Source organism: Pelecanus crispus, chromosome 7 (genome assembly GCF_030463565.1).
Source record: "Pelecanus crispus isolate bPelCri1 chromosome 7, bPelCri1.pri, whole genome shotgun sequence".
Classification (NCBI taxonomy): Eukaryota; Metazoa; Chordata; class Aves; order Pelecaniformes; family Pelecanidae; genus Pelecanus; species Pelecanus crispus.
In genome coordinates this window covers 33,451,438-33,470,911 of record NC_134649.1, presented here as the reverse complement: position 1 = coordinate 33,470,911, position 19,474 = coordinate 33,451,438, and the positions used below count along the sequence as shown (strand labels likewise).

At 38.7% G+C, this 19,474-nt stretch overlaps 1 protein-coding gene across 1 annotated transcript; it reads right to left on the bottom strand.

Moving 5' to 3' along the window:
- Window positions 1-18,512, bottom strand: NEK4 (NIMA related kinase 4). Its single transcript, XM_075713653.1, has 16 exons — window positions 18,420-18,512; window positions 13,658-13,924; window positions 12,424-12,621; window positions 11,418-11,525; window positions 10,651-10,805; window positions 9,828-9,969; window positions 8,537-8,962; window positions 8,057-8,110; window positions 7,688-7,831; window positions 6,635-6,775; window positions 6,182-6,248; window positions 5,686-5,792; window positions 4,270-4,358; window positions 3,408-3,613; window positions 1,710-1,843; window positions 1-983 (listed from the first exon to the last, which is right to left on the bottom strand). The coding sequence occupies exons 1-16, from the start codon at window positions 18,510-18,512 to the stop codon at window positions 891-893; spliced, it is 2,424 nt and encodes an 807-aa protein (XP_075569768.1). The 3' UTR covers window positions 1-890.
- Window positions 18,513-19,474: the final 962 nt, after the last annotated feature.

The window sequence follows — 19,474 nt, the reverse complement described above, 5'->3', positions numbered from 1 at the left end:
TTTTATTTTACAAATTCAATTCCCTTTCAACTTCTTTATCCTTTAAAAAGGACACGTGCTTTTTCTGTAGTGATGGTACATGACAATGCCTGGGCATGTGTAGCAACACAATCTAGATGCAAAGAAAGGAAAAAGCTAAGGCGCCTGTTTCTCTAAGTGACCCTGATCTTGGGCACTTTCATTCCTAAAAGGAATTAGTATTTGTAAAGGAAAGGGATTTCTCCAGCTGGGACCATGGTAACCATGGCTCTGTTCCTTTCAGACATTTTCAGACTTACTTTATCCAGTTACCAAATACTTTCCACCACCTTGGTGACTGCTTTAGCAATAAGACACAAAAGCAAAGGCTCTGCTTAAAAGTAGTACAACCACCCCCTTTAGCACTTTAACTTGGCAATTTACAGAACCTGGAGGGTTTTTGGTGCTACAAAAATCAGTAATTGTTTCTGCCTGCTATATTTTCACAACTATTTGATGTAATAGCTTATAACCTATCACACCATAGCCTTGGCATAGATTTTGTTACTGTATTTAGTATATAACCATACCCAAAACCTTTGCTATGACAAATTCAAATGAAAACTTTTTTTTTTTTTTTTGACACTCCTTTGTATACAAAACTTGGTACCCATCCTTCTTTGCATCTATAAAAAGCAACTTTTTAAAGTTTCATCAAAAGAATAAAAACTAAACAGTTTCTCTTCTGAGAAAGTGATAGCCTGGTTCACTTTTTAACATGAAAAAAAATACTACTACAAACTATAATGTTTTTTGCAAGTTCACCTCCTTATTCCAGCAAAGGAGGTCAACAGATAAACGTGCTTTGTAAGCTGGTCCAATCTATCAAATGAGATATAAAACAGTCCTCTTCTCTAAGGAAAAAGTTCTGGTCAGAGCTTCACATTTTCTTCAAGAAATTTCAGATGGCGTGCCTTCGCACTGTAACTTGCATACTTGTCTCCCATATGCTCCCGCAACTGCAGCTATTTAGAACAGACAAAACACACCCACAAAATTTATTCACATTGAAAAAAGCAGGAACTACCAAAATGTTAACAAAAAAAAATAACAAAGCACTCAACTGAAAGCAGCATGTGAAGTTTGACAACACAGATGGGAGGGAAGAAAAATGGAAGAGTCTGTGTTGTCTGAAGGCAAGAGAGTTCCAAATCCCACCCAACAATTTAAAATATAAATCAGATCTTCACAGGTTATACTTACCTATGCAGTATTTTATTTGTAACCAAGTTTTGAATAAAAAATGCTGGAGGTGTTGCTCACTCACCTCTACTAGGAATAAACATTAAACTGTTTCTCACTTTGGACATAAAGGGCATTAGGCAAAGTAACGTGAAAATAAAAAATACGGTTCAAAAGAAATTATTATAGGAGAAATACCACAGAGTAAAATTATTTGCATCCTTTGCATCTTCCACAAACTCAGGGACCATGGTACAATTCTAAAGCTCCTATGCCTTCTGAAGAATTTGTGGTTGAACACAGTCCACGTTCAGAATCAGACTTTTTAAGATTGAAAATAACAATACACTTAGGCCTTTGCCTGCCAATGACTACATAAAGACCTTCTGGAATCAAGCTTTGCACTGCTATATCAACATCTAAAAAGGAGGTGGGAGTGAAGTAAAGACACTGCTCATTTATCTTGGTTTATACGGAAATTAAATAATTTCAATATGAAAGACATTCACCTCTCTTTTCACTTCATCATCTTCTTCCATGATGCTGTACACCTTCTCAAGAAGTTTCACTCCCAAACCTTGCACCACATCAGATCTCAGGATTTCAACCATTCTCCTAATCTTATCAGGAAATGGTAACATATCTAGTGGAAGGGAAAAAAAAAATCAATGCAGTAATAATTACTTTCAGTATAGCCAATTTTCATACTCTATGCAGAAGAAGAATACGGGACAACATTGTAAGTATTACCACAAAATTCCAGCTGACCATTTGCATGAAATAACTGTTTATCTGAACTCGCTAGCTAGAATGGTCAAGAAACTTGGTGAATCAGAAGCACTCACATGCTAACTCTTAAGACGCTGGACAGTACAAAGTCAATGCAGACAGTTTCTACAGTTAGGTCCCTGTAATTTCATTTCAGGTGGTTCCTGTATACTGTATTACAAATATTGTTTGAACAAAAAGTACTATTCTCTAATACTACATCACCACCCAAATATTTGAATAATTCAATCACTTCTACTTACAGCAAATGCAAAAAGTAATCACTGTAAAACACTAATGGCATCATTTCTGCCATCTGCCTGTTTGTCTCTTTGAATCTTTTGCTCCTCAGCTGAAGCTGCCAACAAGAGGTAGTAATTCTATAAGCAGAAGCCTCCATTAGGAACTGACCCGAGAACACTAGCTTGCTCTTTTAATCACTGAAATCACCAACACTCCTTCCACAGGATGGATCACCTTCTGAAAATAAAATATCTGACCTAACTAAAGTAAGTTTCAGCTTAGAAATGCAGTAGCCCTGTCATCCCAAATGGTAGTTAAGTAAATAGCTGGAGGATCTCACTATACAATACTTAAGGGTGAGAAAAACAGACAGAAAAAAGAATACCACTGAAATTTGTACCTTCAACATTCTGTCATACCTGTTCAGAGACGAACTCTTTCAATGTATTTTACTTTAGCTATGCAGAATCAACTTACCAGAGTAAAATCCAGTGTTCTCCCATTGCTTTGCCTATCACCAGACTAGTTACAAGTAGAATCCTTATCATTTAAAACAATAAACACAAGAAGGTCAGAGACTTAAAAAACCTACCCTCCGCTTTTTCACTTATTCTTGTTGCATAGCAAGTGCAGTCATAGCAAATACAATTTTTTCTTGCTTTTTGGAATACCTATACAGAAGGTCTAAACCATACCTTAAACATGAAAAATGATTCAAATCTTGCACCTGTATCTGTAGGAAAAATAAGCTTGCCCAAATTCTGCAATGAGGATGAACTACTATACTTGTACAAATTTCCACTGTGTTCAATGCTTTGTGTACAATTTCAGCTTTATCCATAATTCACACAGCTTTACAACTATCAAATAATTTGAATGCCTTAAATATCTTATTTCAAAATACTCCACACCAGCTATTCATTTTGGAAGCTTCTAAGTGTAAGTCACACGGGGAAAAATCATATTGCAGACCAGCTTCCTCTCTTCATTAATAATTACACAGATTGATCAAACATTCCTTTCATTGGCAAGTAAACCACAACTAGAGCAGTTTTGCACACAAAATTATTTAGAAATATGTTTACTTCTGTAAGCATTGTTGAGACTTGACAAGAAATGAGTGGATTGTCTTCTGTTGCCCACTAGCAGGTTTTCTTTTGCTACTAGCAGTTGACAACAATAACAGAGCAACAGACCTGAAGAAATCTCTTCAAATTTTAATTCCTCTGATTCATCAGGTGATTTCCCATGCAAAATCAAAGTGTCTCGATATTTTCTATGAAGTTTAAACTCTGGGGCTGGAGTCGAGGTTACATAGTATTCAGAGTTCTCCTTAGAGTCCATTTTCAGCGTCCATGTCATTAGCTGCACCAAGTCATTCATTTCATTCATATTGCTTTTTCTAGTAGAGGAGAAATAAGATGTAATTCAGTCACCATTCATGATGCAACTTCCACCTTGCATTCAGAGGACTTTCAGTAAGTTTAGTGAGGTCCTGCTAAGTATTCCATGTTAAATTACTTCTTGTGGTGCAGTTTTGTCAATAGCAACATTAGGAGTATTTAATCTAACAAAGGCTCAGAGCCTATTCACCTAGCATCAAGTCACAATCCAACTGCTACCTGTGTAGCTGCACCTGTGATAATGCAAGAAATATTATTTTTTTTTAGAAGTTGCTTATACTGACAAAATCAGAAATAAATTCAGGCTCATTTACAGTGGAAAGGAAGCATACTGGCACCTCTGAACTCATGCTTTTAATGCATTCTGTCAGTATAGGTCCTTTGATGCTAGAAGACTGGTTTGCTGGGAAGCTATAGCTGACAAAAAACCAGAAGTACACAATCACACATCCCAGAAAGTTCAGCACGGAAAGTTTATAGTCACAGAGGGGTAACAATTAAACGGAGTTTGTTTTCTTTATGCATCACATACTTCTTCAAACACTCACTATGTAGAGATAAAGTATGAAAGCAATTTCTGCCATTTTTTTCCGCTCCAAGTCAAGGTCCAATATAGCAGTGAAAACTCTTGCACAGTATTAAACAAAATACTTACTTCTCCTTGGAATCACCATCAGACTTATCTGTAGAGCTTGTGGAAGAGCTTAACTCATCATCAGATAGGCAATGGTTTATTCTCTTTCTCTAAGTGAAGAGGGAATAAATGACAAAAATTCTAATAGTCAAAAGTAATTTATCAATATGGCATGAATTACTTTTCTTACACAGAAAAACCTCTTTCAACAAACGTATTTTTACAGACTCAGCTTGATAATATTTAAAATGTGTAATGTTTGGTTTTAAATACAAGCTAATACACAGGACATACTTCATGAAATGCTTATTTGACTAGTATTACATCTGTCGTGCAGTTTTAACCACTACAAATGCTTCACCAAGTGCCTCTATTAGAAACAATTAAATCATGTATGTTTATAATACAGTTGGCTAAGAACTGACAAAGTCATTACCCTTAGCCCATCTACTGGTCTTTAATACACATTTTAAAATAATATTTAAATACTTTTTTATCAGTTCAGTAAGTTCCCAGCATTCCCTAAAATACATAGAGACTTTAATCACTTGTGTCTCTGCAGTCTTGTGTTCGGTGCATGGCATAATATGCAAAAACATCACTAGCATATGCACCTACCACTAGTATGTACTAACCTTATGTAATCTCAGTTTGTGAATGCAGATGAGGTTTTTGCATTTAGATACCAGTTATAAGCATACACATGTAGGTAAAACATGCAAAACACCTTCCATGCAAGTGCTGGGCTGAAGAAAATAGAGCCTACACTTTGAAATTTCAGACTAAAATTTATTCAGTTACTCTTCTGCATTTATCGGTATTAATGTTCCCCTGACGCTTGCAGAAGATTCTGTCCAATGCATGTTCAAGATCTTAAAAAAGACCTTCTAATTAGACAAGGAAGATAATGTTAACAGAAACTATTTACTTTTTATCTAGCAACTATTCCTTATTGCCAGGACATAAATGTATGCACTTAACATGACTGCAGATTAATAAAAGAAAAAAATTTCAAACACCACTACCAAAGTAAAATGAGATGTACCAGGCTAAAGGTAGTGTGTTGTTAATAGAAATTTAAAGCAGACTATCCATCTATAACTAAAACGTTGTTCAGGATAAACTTTTTGCCTTCCAAAATAAAATAAACACTGCAATTTAGAGAGCCCATGACAATCAGTAAAAGATCCATAGTCTTCATCTCTGACAAGTGGAGTGAAAATGCACAGTGAGCCTGGAATTTTAAACTGATCTAGTCAAACAAAAAGGTGGATTAGACATCTGTACTCTACCCCAGGACTTAAAAAGCAATATATAGAGAACTGTGTACTCTTATTGACTGAGAGTTCCTTCCACACAGAGTTTTTTTTAAATATCATTTTCTTCCCAAATTGTGCCTGCATTTAAATATTTCAAAAGCAGATGACCCCAGTTTACCTGAGAAATACTGGGATCTGATGAGGACTGAGCAACTTTAACATGATTTTCCGTATGTGATTTTGCTTCAACTACTGCACTATTTGATGTTCGTCTTGCTGGAATCACTGGAAGGATGACATTTTTACAATATTTACAACTTAGCTGCATGTATTTTGAATTAGTTTCATGCTCATGCAAGAAAAAGTCTATCACCTGGCAGAAGACAAGCAGGTATTCTGCTAAAACACTGAAGCTTCTATCTGAAAGGTGCATATTCTGCGCTTCATGTACATTTCAAAGACAAGTTGTCACCACTAAACACAACTGAACATAACTGAATAAGAAGCAGAAAAATAGACATGTTAACAGAAATTTGTTTTTAACACAGAACTAGACCCTTAGCGCATCCTTCTGAAGATGTTAGTGAAGAAAAGACAGCAAGTTATAATTTCTTCACAAAGAAGTTATCAGCCTACTTATACACAGAATGTGAACATGCAAACATAAAAATTACCAGAGGGAAACATTGCCTCCCGAGACTGTTTCAGCCTCCTTCGTTCTCTTGCTGACAAGGGCCGCTCCTTCAAAAGAAGTTAATTTGATATTAATTAGCAATTGTCACAGTGGCTTTTGTTTTCTAATCACCTATGAAGCAAAAAAGCTTTTTCAACTGACATGGAAGAGAGAACTATTAGAGTAGACCTTCTGATCATCTAACAAATGCTTAATTATTTACTACAAAAAGCTTTTGGTCAATGAGACTAATATACACTCCAGAAAAGGAGCTTCTGACCTACCTGGTTCAGCAAGGCAACTTCTCATCTCACACTGACCAGGTGCTTGACAGGACCTCCAATACGTAGGAAGCTGCTATACATGTCTTTACTCACTGTGCATACAGTCAGAGAACAAACTGCTCAGAAGGAATGAGACACAAAAATAAGCTGACACAGTATTCAGCACTAACCTTTGAAATGGCAACTTGGCTGGTTTTGGTGCTATTTACAGATTCAGAGACTTCAGCAGCATGCTGCTCTGCACACCTCTGTGCTATCTTTGTGTTCACATCCAAAGGAAAAGGCAAAGGCCGAGGACCAGCTGCTCTGATCTGGAAAGAGAAGAGAGCAAGAATTTATACCTTTTTTTATTAAAAGTTAAAGTACTTTGCAAGCTAGAAGACATTCCTGCATGGTAAGGCTGGATGCCAGAGGTTTTGGATCCTGCTGTAACCTCCTCACATCCCCCAACTTCATCCCTCCCTCTCCACACCTCTGCTTGCTTCCACTTCCCCTCTCCCCATCTCTACATCTTGTCTCCCTCCTCCCAGACTATTTTGCAGCCAATGCTTTTGCAACAACTGTCCCCATCCTCAAATAGCACAATCCAAGAGAAAAATAGAATATCATACTGAAAACCAATCACAGTCTTCTCTATCCTTGTATAGCCAGTGCCTGGCTTTGGGGGAACCCAAAGAAATCTCTCTGCTCAGTGTGTAAGCATTGACAGGAGCCCTGTCTTATGTGCCTGTGTAAGGGCCAAGATTTTCAGATTTTCTTCCTAGAGTTTGCACTCATAAGCTCAGGGCAGCCATTACACATGTCTGTTCTAAAATACTAGTAATCTACTACCCGCTACAAGTGGCCTCATCCAAAACAGTCAGGTAAAGCACTGCTATATATTTTGTAGTCACAAACAGTGAGAAGTCCTGATGGAAACTGCTAGGAAAGACTGTAGCACAGCAAAGGCAAAGCCCACAGTTCACTGTGTTTCCTTGCACCCATCTGGCACACCCACCTCACACCTGTGAGGGTTATTGAGATTTTCAAAGATTTCCACAGACTACTTTTAAAGGGCATCTTGAGTGTTCTGCATTTTGTTACCAATGAAGTTATACAGACACACATGAAACAACAAGAGCATAAAAACCCCCACCCTCTTTAAAAAAAATAGGTCCCATTTTTAAAGACTAAAAAATGCAGGAGTCTTAAAGGAAATAGAACTATTTTTTGAGTATCTGCACCTTCTCTGAACTGACTTCAGCTAGCTCTCTTTTCTTCTGCCGTTGCTGCCGTGAGAGAGAGGGTTCACTGACAGAACTATGAGGCTGCAAGCGGGAGGTAATTTTTTCCTGAGCATCTCCTGAAGTTCCATGACAGATGTCATCCTAATAAGTAAAATTATTTTGAAAAAATGTAGACATGCCATTTCCAGATTTACACATACACACTTTAAAAAAACAAAAAAATCAACACAGGACACTTTACTATTTGGACTGCCTCCACCTTAACATATCACAGTTACAACTACAATAAGCTTGATAGACAGTTAGAAAAAATACCTGCTGTACCAGCGTTTTTAAGCTACTAAACCTTCAAAGACGGACACTTACTTGAATTACAAAAGGAACAAATGGTCCAAGTAGCTTTTCAGTAGAATCCAAGCTCTACAATAGATAATGATTTCTCATTAGAAAAGTCTGTACGAAAATCTCATTGTAGATGAAAATGCAATGAAAAGACAATTATCACCTATTACCTCCCCATCCAAATCAGGACCAGGACTGTTTAGAACATAGAACAAAGAAGTTACAAAACTATTCTTACCATCTCTCTTCTCAGCTGGAAAAGAAAATTGTTGTTCCCTGTAAAAACCAAATTTCCATCATCTGGATGCAAGCCTAAAATTACTTCACCTTGTTGCCTTTCCAAATCTGAAGCCAAGGCTCCTAACTACTTAAGCATCTCAATAACTGCATCAGTAGCATCCTACCTTGACAGAAAAACACGTGCAGCAACTCTCTAAATTTTAAGAGCTGGCCATTAGTTAAATCTATTTCAAAGTCTATTTCAAGTAAGCATAAATGCATTACCAGGTCAGTTTGCTTTTGGTCTTTTGATACAGGCTGCAGGAGTTTCAAAGCGTCACTATTTTCTTCTATAGCATCAGCAGAAGACTGGTTAGACTGAACATTTTCAGCTTTAGAAGCTTGCTGTGCTCTTTGCTGTAGTCCATCTTCCTTAACTGGTGGGCTACTGGATGTTATTTTAGAATTCCCTGGAACACTTAAATTGTTTGCTTTATTATTCTCTGGAATATGCTCACTGCCACACTTCTCACTTCCATACTTCATCCTTTCAGACTGTAAGATATCAATATTCACTTCACTAACTGTAGCTAAGGAGTCTGCCAGATTGTTCAGATCATTATTGCTTGGTTTTCTCTCCAGCTCAACAGTTGGTTTCTCAGAGGGACAAAATTTGGTGGCTTTATATTTGATAACGCAGTCCTCTTCATTCTAGAATTAAAAGGAAAACAAACAAATGAATTACCTTTTGTGTATTACGCACATATGAAAGAATACTCTAAGCACTGAAGGAAAAATCATTAATGTATCAGAGTACATAAACTGCAATGAAATTATGATCAATTACAGATTGAGAGCCTCAAAAAAGCCACAACCCTCATTTTTTAAAGATACACAGGCTGCATTTGCAAATGACACATTTCAGGCATTGGTTTATACACATGTAGTACACCTACTTTTTCACCAGGACCATGAAAGAAAAGTTGTACTCCTTTGGCTCTTCCATAAGAGAGAAGCCAACAAGTACCAACAGTTTTTGAGATGTACTAGACCATATACATTCAATACTTCAGCACTGAAAGCTTAAACCCACAATAGAAGACTCATTACAGAAAATAAAAAACATGCACAAGATTAACCATTACAAAAGATTTGTTCTAACCACTGGAAAGAATTCCAACAATAAACAATTTTTGGTTGTAACTACAATTAGTTTTTTCCAGTCAAAAAACATGTATTTAAAAACAATTACTACTTGTCATCAAATATTTGAAAAAACACTTGACCTCAAATACTCCATGAGTAATTCACAGTGACCCACAAATGAAAAACCAGATATTGTTTATTTTACATCTTATAGTTAAGACATTGCTATTAGTTTTACCGATCCACAGCTGTTTATTTACCTCCACTCTTGCCTAAACAGAATTTCTTCCTTAACACGAATTTTACACATTGCTAGGAATCAGATCAATGTTCTCACGAATGCTCAAGGCACTTCGTATAAAACTAAGTTTTTTCTCTAGAAAAAGCAAGTGGGTTTTGTTTTGTTTTAAAAAGAAAAGATATATCTCACAACTTTGTATTTCCTGGCTTGCTCAAAGGACTGGTTTTGGTGTGTAACATTCCTGCTATGAGATTCATTCTTTACTGAGACCACAGAACAAGGATCTTTAGGTTTAGAATTCACTGTTTTCTTATGACTTCTGGCTGCTTTCCTGTAAACAAAATAAAAGTTGCTCATTCAATCACCATCAACAAGACCTTAAGATATTTCTTTAGATTATACAAATTAAAAATATCCACTCCACTAAACAGCTTACATACAGAGAATATAAGATATTGGGCTTTTTCAACAGACTGTGCACAACATGCTCATTTTCATCTTTATGAAAGAGCTTGAAGACATCATTCAGACTCTGCCAGCAATGTACACTTGTTCTGCGTAGCACCAAGATCAATCCTATTTGGAAGCAGCAAAAAGTAAAATAACTGACTAAACCTGACAAAGAAAAATAATTATATCAGTGAATATCAAGAGGAACTTGGTGTTACAACTCTCAGCTGATAAACGGCCTCCAAGAGCCCTATAGAAAGATGTATACTTCCTAACACTTCGTTGAAAATACTTGCACTACTTTTTTTTTTTTAAAAACTCTCTGAGTAAGTGGTGCAATCTTAACCATTGCAGTTTTATTCTGCATTTGCAGAAAAAACTAGTTTCCATCCTAATTCTCTATTTCTCAAAGAATCTAAAGAAACTCATATGTTCATATGCTTTGTAACTGCACATAACAGAACTAATTTTATCCTGCTACAAAAAATAGGAAAAGTTGTAAAACAAAGACCACAGTAACACGAATATTTTCCACAGAATCACTCATATGAAAATATCTTACGCCTTCGTGGCTTCCAAAAACAAAGAAATTTGGTGCTTGATATATGGCTGTCGTAGTATGCTTTTCACACTAGGTCTTTCCTCAGGTTTTTTACTGAGCATAGTTCGTATTATTTCTACCAACTGTGGGCTGTAATCCTTTGGCATGGGTGGCAACTGTAAAAAGGAAGGGCAGTCTGATATTATTTAACATATTTGTCAATAGGGACTACTGCTAGATTATTTATGCATGATAGTCATATTCAGCTACATACTTTGCATAAAAATAGTCCCATTCACAGGCCGAAAGTTACCCAAGTGCTTAACATTAAACAGAATATAGAAATTCTAAGTGTTTTGTCTAAGAACTGTTCGTAATTTTTTATTAATATCAGCAGCTAAAGTTCTGTGAATAGGCTTCAAATTTATATAAAATAAATCCATGTTAACTTCATTATACGCCAAAGCAAGACAGATACTTAAATAAGCTAGTCTTACCTAACAGGAAAATGGCATCACATGGATAGTGATTTAATTCTTTGCACAACGTTTAAACCAGAAGCAAGTTAAGAAAGTATGTAATCTCAGAACTTTGAAAATTAAAAGGCTAACAAGGGTCTGATATTACATCATATAACACCATGAAGTATCAGTCTTACAACATATATGATTATGCATGTAAGATGCAAAATATTTTTAACTCCATGCAATATTTCTGATTGGAAAAGATAATCTCAAGTTCTATACAGAAAATCCAAGCACAAATAAAAAAAGTTTAGAAGTTTTTACCTTTCCTTCAATAATTCGATAAACCAAAGAGTTCATGTCTTTAGCATTAAACGCATGTTTCAGTGTAGCCATTTCATAAACGCAGCAGCCTAATGCCCAAACGTCAGACTGAAAAAGGGGAAAAAAAGAAGTTTTGGGAACTTTTTATTAATTGTAGAAGTTTTATCTCCAGACTTAGTCACCTACTTTCAAAGAAGCCTTTAATGACAGTAAGCTAATTAAGACCAAACTCTGTTGTCAACTTTTGGCTTCAGTCTCACTCTTTTATTTTTAATTTTGATCAACTGAATATTTTTAATTTTGATCAACTGAATTATTTTTTCCAAGTATCACCAGATTTTTCTGAAAAGAAGTAGAGAAAGTTGATGTTTGTAGGGTTTTTTGTTTGTTTTCTTTTTAAGTACAACATTCATTCTAACTGGCAAATGAAAATCTTTTGATTTTTCATTGGAAGAACAGTTTCCCCTCAGCTCTTGCTCATTGTAGATACTCATATTTATGGTGCGTGTGATTTGCAGAAAGAGCTGAACAGGTATACAAGAGTGTGTTTGCTTTATTTTGTTGTATTTTAAATTCTTAGCAACACTGCTTATTTCTCTACTTAAAATCTCTCTTTTTTAATGCTGCTGTTATGTCTAATACAGACTTTTGAGTATAAAGCTTCCTGTCTGTTATATAACAAATTTAGAAAATGCTGCTCTCAAACATAGACTGATATTATTGTTTACGTTGGCATGCTGTGATAGGTACAGGCAGCCTGCTGAACATCTTGGCTGTGATAACTTATCACACGCTATGAATTCCCACCTACTGTAGCAAACAGAGTTCCAGAAACAAAGCTCCCCGCAAATCTTTCCCCTGTTTTTTTGTTTGGTCTTTGGGGACATTAAAAAAGAGGTGGAAGCAGTAAGAAATTAAAAACAATAGATAAGATTGTAAATTTCTCAGACAGATGAAATATGTTGCCTAACAAAGCAGAAATGACATTTGCATTAACATACTCTACCTTGTAGTTGTAGGGTTTGTTAGAGAAGAGTTCAGGGCTCATGTAGTATGGTGTGCCTATGAGAGTGCTGGCCATGTCATATTGGTTTTCCAACACTCTGGCAATTCCCAGGTCACCCACTTTGATTATATTTGTTCGTGTCAGAAAAACATTTTGAGTTTTAAGATCTCTGTGCAGAATGTGCTTTTCATGTAAATACTGGGGGGGAAAAAAAAAACCTGACATATAAAGAGAGTTAAGTAACTCCTAATTGGTTCTTCTACAATGAAAAGTAAAATCACATTCACAAGTCAAAGAGGGAAAATACAAATGCAGAAAAGACACATACATCACTATCAAAGTCAGAGTGCCCCTGCTAAAGACAGTATTAGTGAATTAACATTAAGAACGACTGATACAGGCACGGACCCAAAACTTGGCACTACTTCAGTGAAATCTCCCTGTGTGGCTCTAACAAGCCAGCAGAAAAGAAGAAATAAAAATGTAAAGTTAAGATTCAGACTTTAACTCACTTTCTGCTGCCTCCATTTCTTGACAATTATTTCTTAGTCTTAAGTATAAAATTTTCAGTGGAAAAATGCAACGTCAGCTTTGTGTAAACAGGGAAGAAAACTAGTCTTAGAATAAACAAGAACAGGCAGTACTGTAGACTTGCACATGTCTGATCACAACAGGCAAGATAGAATCTTCTGTCCAATTTCTTATTTCTTAGCATTAACATTCATACCTGGTATTTATTACTATTACAATTGTCTGTAAAGTTTGATAACCTCCAATTACTAAATTTCAACAAAGTGAGATAAGATTTAATAGAAATGATTAATTAGTTTAAATTTACCATTAAAAAACACCAGCAAAACCACAGAACACAAAATGTTTCTGAAATAAACTGCTTTTTTTTGAAAAAAAAAAAAAAAATACATTTTGTAAATTTAATCTAAACTTTCAAACCAGAGAAGCATTTCAGACTAGAACTGCAAACACCCTGGAGGCTACCACTGCCTACTGTGATACAGAGGCGTAAACATAAAATATGATAGCAATTTATTACCTCAAATAGTTAATTTGACTGCAATGACCTGTGAACATTTTTAATGTACTAATAACCATTGTATTTAGATGCTAACCCAGTCAAACTGGAATTCAAAGTCTGCAGCCCAACTGTGGAATTTTTAAATGCAGAAAGAGCCAAATTAAATTTATATCTGAAGGTGACAGTTATACTTTATTTTACCTGCAGTGCCATGGCAATCTGGACAAACCACTCCACCACCTGATTCTCAGGCAAAAGTTTGCCCTTCTGCTCTTTAAGTTTGTGATACAGATCTCCTCCCTCGCAGAAGCCCATAACAATATATAATAGGCCATCTTCTCCCTGCCAGGACTCTCTGTAGGTGACTATATTCGGGTGTTTCAACTGGGATAACAACTGTGCCTCTTGTTCTGCTGCTTTCCTCTCTCGGTTGGAAGCATTTTTAAGGTTTAGTGTTTTGATGACATACTGTAAAAGAAATTGCAAGGTACGTCATGAGATGAAAGTAACTATGCAGAAGCCCTAGGGAATTCCCCAAATCTAAAGGAAATACTGTATTTGAAATCTCCACCTATTATTCTATATGGAAACTGCAGTTTGTCTAGCAGTTATACATCATTTCTACCATTACACCGTAAAAATGGAACAGGTGTGGCTATTCTATTCATCTACCTGAATAAAACTCTGCACAGGAAATTCATGGTGTTTTGCTTTCTTTTGACTAATGTTCACATTTATCTTTTTTCCATCACTCTCATTTTAAATGTGTGTCTATCATTCATCTCTTAAGCCTGAAATGGCTGTTTGTGCACCACAGTTACTCTCAAAATGGGTCATTTCAATAGTAACTTTATAATAACATTAAGGAAAGTATGCAGTCATATGCAAAAAATGACAATGGACATCTAGGATAACAGTCATCTGGCTAGACTTATTTTGCTCTTCTCTGCTATAAAACCAAACCCAACGCCTTTTATTTTATTTTAAGGAAAAGTGGACTCTTCCTTTCACTTCTTCAGAAATTAGAAGTACGTTCTTTGTAAAAAAAAGAGAATCTCAAGAAATAACAGCTCACAACCTCGGAGAACATAGATCATACATTTGAAGACCGAAAAAGTTGTTAAAATGTCAGTTTCAAAGCTTAGATTACAAATTTCCCATTGTCATATTCACAAGAAATACCCAATAGAGCTGAATTTCTGAACGCACAAAATAACACTGCTGAGCTTTTCAGGTCTGTTCATTCTTTTCTTATAGAACTTGTACCTGGCAGAAGATCCCCAAAGCAGAACTGACTTGTGAAGAATTGCTTTGTACAAAAAAAAAATCTACAAAACAGCTAAGCACAGGAGAATAGGAAAAAAGCTTCTATCAGGAAAAGAAATGTACAAAGTAGAGATGCAGTTGGAGGGCTCATACAGTTAGGGGCACATTAAAAAAATACTATCTCAAAAACCTGAAAGCAGATGTAATTTACTTTTTCTTAAAAATTTGCCTTAAAACCATTCATTGCATTTATGAGTTTCTGCATATGCAGGCTTAAACTTACTCAAGAAATTAACTACTACAGGGAAGTAGAGACTCTTGGTCATACTGAAAGAGCCACAAGGTCTTATGCTCATTCCTAAATTTATTTTATTCTGTATTAAGATGGGTTTAAAATTTTTTAAAACTACATATGAAAGCTGTTATTTACTTCCCTAATATGTGCTACATCAAATGTATTTCTAAGGAATTTCAGGTGTCAGCAAAAATATAACTGAAGCTGAAGATGAGACAATGAAATCCATAGCACACATTCATCATACACAGCACCAATATTTAGGTCTGACCTGGCCCACTTCCTGATGTAACTTTTGTGGTAAGCACTTTTAGGGCATCAGCTTTCCACGGAACAATCATTCAGTAGTCTGCTGGGTATTAGACAAGCTCCTCAACTGTTATAACATGTGACAATGCACAGCTCCCAAGAGGAATATAACAAAACTAATTGTGTACAACATCATCGAAGTTTAAAATAAAATAGAAATGCTGTAACTACTGTGTTCTACGTGACAAGCCAACTACAACCGTATCTTCGGGCATGGAAACCAAAAGCTTTTAGCTTTATATCAGCATCTGTCTTTAGATGATATACTACCAAAATGCAAAAAAACATGCATATAGGCTAACGTTAAACCTGGCATTGATTATATTTGGTTTAATGAGCATGTTATCCTGGCAAGATTCCCATGAAGCAATGCTCTTCTGCCTTATTTGATACCAAATTGTGTAAAATTGGATTTTTTTTTTTTTTTAAACATTTGGAGCCACTTGACCTTCTCCACCAAAAAAAACAGCATTCAGTTAACAGCAAATACACTTAAATAAAATATAATTTCTTTCACGGAACATGTAGCACTATGCCAAAGTCACAACAAAAAATCCCGATCATCCTGCTACAGAAGAAAGTTTACAGAAGTTGGCAAAAGATAAGACACAGTAAAACACATCAAATATTTGAGATAAAGTAACAACGATAAGGAAGCAAGGCCCTTGCCAATGTTAATGATCAGCAGCATGACAAAGAGGTAAAATCCAAGGACCTGTATACGGTTGAAAGTCACCTCAATGCACTGTTTACTTTTAGGACAACGGTTAGCAACACTTTGTGGACATTGGACTATGCACTGTGGTGACTGGCCTGGAGGAAAGAAGTGCTGCCATCACTGCTACCCAACCCACAGGTCACAGAATCATAGAATCGTTTACGTTGGAAAAGACCTGTAAGATCATCAAGTCCAACTGTTAACCTAATACTACCAAGTCCATCACTAAACCAGTTAAGGGTAGAGTAGTAATTTCATGTTTCCTGGCTTGGTGGCTGGATTATTTCTTAATGAAAGTAAAAACTAGGAATCATTAAGGTTGGAAAGGACCTCTTAGATCATCAGTCCAACCCTCAACCCAACACCACTATGCCCACTAAACCATGTCCCAAAGTGCCACGTCTACACATCTTTTAAATACCCCCAGGGATGGTGACTCAACCACTTCCTTGGGCAGCCTGTTTCAGTGCTTGACAACCCCTTCCATGAAGAAATTTTTCCTAATATCTAATCTAAACCTCCCCTGGTGCAATTTCAGGCCATTTCGTCTTGTCCTGTCGCTTGTTACTTGGAAGAAGAGACTGACACCCACCTCACTACAACCCTACAACCTCCTTTCAGGTAGTTGTAAAGAGTAATAAGGTCTCCCCTCAGCCTCCTCTTCTCCAGACTAAACAACCCCAGTTCCCTCAGCCGCTCCTCATAAGACTTGTGTTCTAGACCCTTCACCAGCTTCATTGCCCTTCTTTGAGCACTCTCCAGCACCGCAATTTCTTTCTTTTAGTGAGGGGCCCAAGACTGAACACGGTATTCGAGGTGTGGCCTCACCAGTGCCAAGTACAGGGGGACAGTCACTGCCCTAGTCCTGCTGGCCAAGCTATTTCTGATACAAGCCAGGATGCTGTTGGCCGCCTTGGCCACCTGGGCACGCTGCCGGCTCATATCCAGCTGGCTGTTGACCAACACCCCCAGGTCCCTTTCCGCCGGGCAGCTTTCCAGCCACTCTTCCCCAAGCCTGTAGTGTTGCATGGGATCAATGTGACCCAAGTGCAGGACCCGCCACTGAGCCTTGTTAAACCTCATACAGTTGGCCTCGGCCTGTCGATCCAGCCTGTACAGATCCTTCTGTAGAGCCTTCCTACCCTTGAACAGATCAACACTCCCGCCCAACTTGGTGTCATCTGCAAACTCACTGAGGGTGCACTCAATCCCCTCATCCAGATCATTGATGAAGATATTAAACAGAACTGGCCCCAATACTGAGCCCTGGGGAACACCGCTTGTGACTGGCCGCCAGCTGGATTTAACTCCGTTCACCACAACTCTTTGGGCCCGGCCAGCCAGACAGGTCATAGGGATTCGCCTTTGGATTCCAGTCTCTTCCCTGCCGTCTTCCAGAAAGGACACACATTCTGATCACTGCTGGGCACAAATGCTTCTCCCATCACATCTAGTCAAATCCTGGGCATAAGGCTCACACTCAAGGTTTCTGCGGTACTGCTCTGTGGATGTTCTCCATCCCCATTTCTTTCTCCTCTTGCAGTTTCTACCAAACACATCTGCTTTGGCGAAGCAAGACAGATTATTTCAACTTTCCAACAAAAAGGCAAAGAAAAAAAAACCTTGCACTTCAACTCTGACATGACCAAAAGTTTCCCAGGTTCTGCCACAGTCGATACAGAAAACACAAAGCCCATCTTCCTCCAGCAGAGCTGAAGCCAGCAAAAGCCAACACCAGCAGCTGTTTTTTCCATCCTTGCTATCATTTTTATCTCCACCGCATGTGCATGTCTTAAAAAGACTACATAAGCAGTAACAAGCCAAGACCGACCTTTTCTGTGTCATGCTAAGAGTGGGCTGTATTTTTCTGTCACCCAAAGGACTACCAAAGGTAGGTTTTCCTCCCCAAAACAAGGCATTATACATTTTTTAAAAACAATAAGCAGTTTCAGTTAAATGAAAAAAAAAAAAAAAAGTGAGGATTTGCAGGATTTGGTTGTTTTGGTTTGGGTTTTGGGGTTGTTTTTTTTTCTTTTTTGAGATTAAAAGGGGAAAAAAAAGACTCTTCTCCACATCTTTAATAGGTTTTCATAGACAATGGAGGAAAACAGGCATACCTTGACGGGCAAGCCCAGCTCATGCGGCTGCAGTTGCACCTCAACACCAGGTCCTGCTCACAGCCGCAGCCTGACACCAGGCCGCAGCCCTGGTCGTGCCCGGGGCTGTCGTCAGGGCCACATGCCAAGGCTGGGCCACAGGCCGCACCCCCCAGCCAGACCCCGGCCCCAGCGGCGCCCCCAGGCCAGGCCACGGCCATTCCCCTCGCACCGAGCCACGGCCGCAGCCGTGCCCCCCGGCGACCAGCCCCTCGCTACCTGCTTGCTGTCCTGCTGGTGCCGCACCAGGCTCACCTCCCCGTAGCTGCCCTTCCCCACGGCTCGGAGGAAGCAGTAAGCAGCCAGGGGCATCCTCCCGCCGCCCGGGCCCGGTCAGTGCCTGGCGGCCGGCGCCCCCGGGGCCCGCCCGCCCGGCAGCGCGGCCGCCACTGCCATAGAGATGCCCACGGCTCCTCACTGCCACAGAGAGAACGCCGCGGCGGCGTGCAGAGCGGCCCGCCGCACGTCTCTATGGTGCGAGCGCCCCGCCGCGCTGCGGCGGCCATTTTGGATGCGGGTGAGGCGGCCATGTTAAGAGTGGGCAGGGAGCCTGAGGGAGGTGTGAGGCGGGCGGCAAGCAGTCGTGGTGAGGTAGGCTTTCCCTCTTGTTACAGCCCGAGAAACAAAGCCGTCCCCTCAAAAACAGTGTCTCACGAGGGCACTTGGCGTGCTGCTCCGTGAGACCCGTGTGCTGAGTCCCAGGGAAGGCTGGGGACAGGGATACGGTGACAGCCCCGTGGGCAGCTGTGCCTCAACATCCCGCAGCACCACAACGGGCCCCACCACCCTGCCGTGGGCCCTGGGGCATGAGGTGGCCGGGGAGGCTTGGCAGAGCACAGCTGCTGTCACCTGTGGATGAGGCAAAGAATTGGTTTAAAAATCTCCAGACTGGTTTAAAAGGAGTTCCTGGATCTATCCTCCTCTGGCCTTCCCATGGCTGCGCACCTCAGAAACCTGACTGCAGGAAAACCAGAAAACAACTCAAATTCTGTAAACTCGAATAGGTTATTATCACTGAGCATTTAACTCCCAGTCCTCAAAATTTGTGTTTCACGCAACAGAGGAGATTAAACCATTTAAAAAGATGAAGAGAGAATTAATGCTGCCAAGATAACAAAGAAAGAAAATGCAGCAGCAGGCTGAGTGGGTGTTGATTGTGCAAGATGCAAGACCCTGCAAACTTGGACTTGGGTTTCAGCCATGAAGATGGATAGGAGAGCATGTAACATGAAGTCTCTGGACTAGTCAGGACACATGTCAAATAATGATACCTA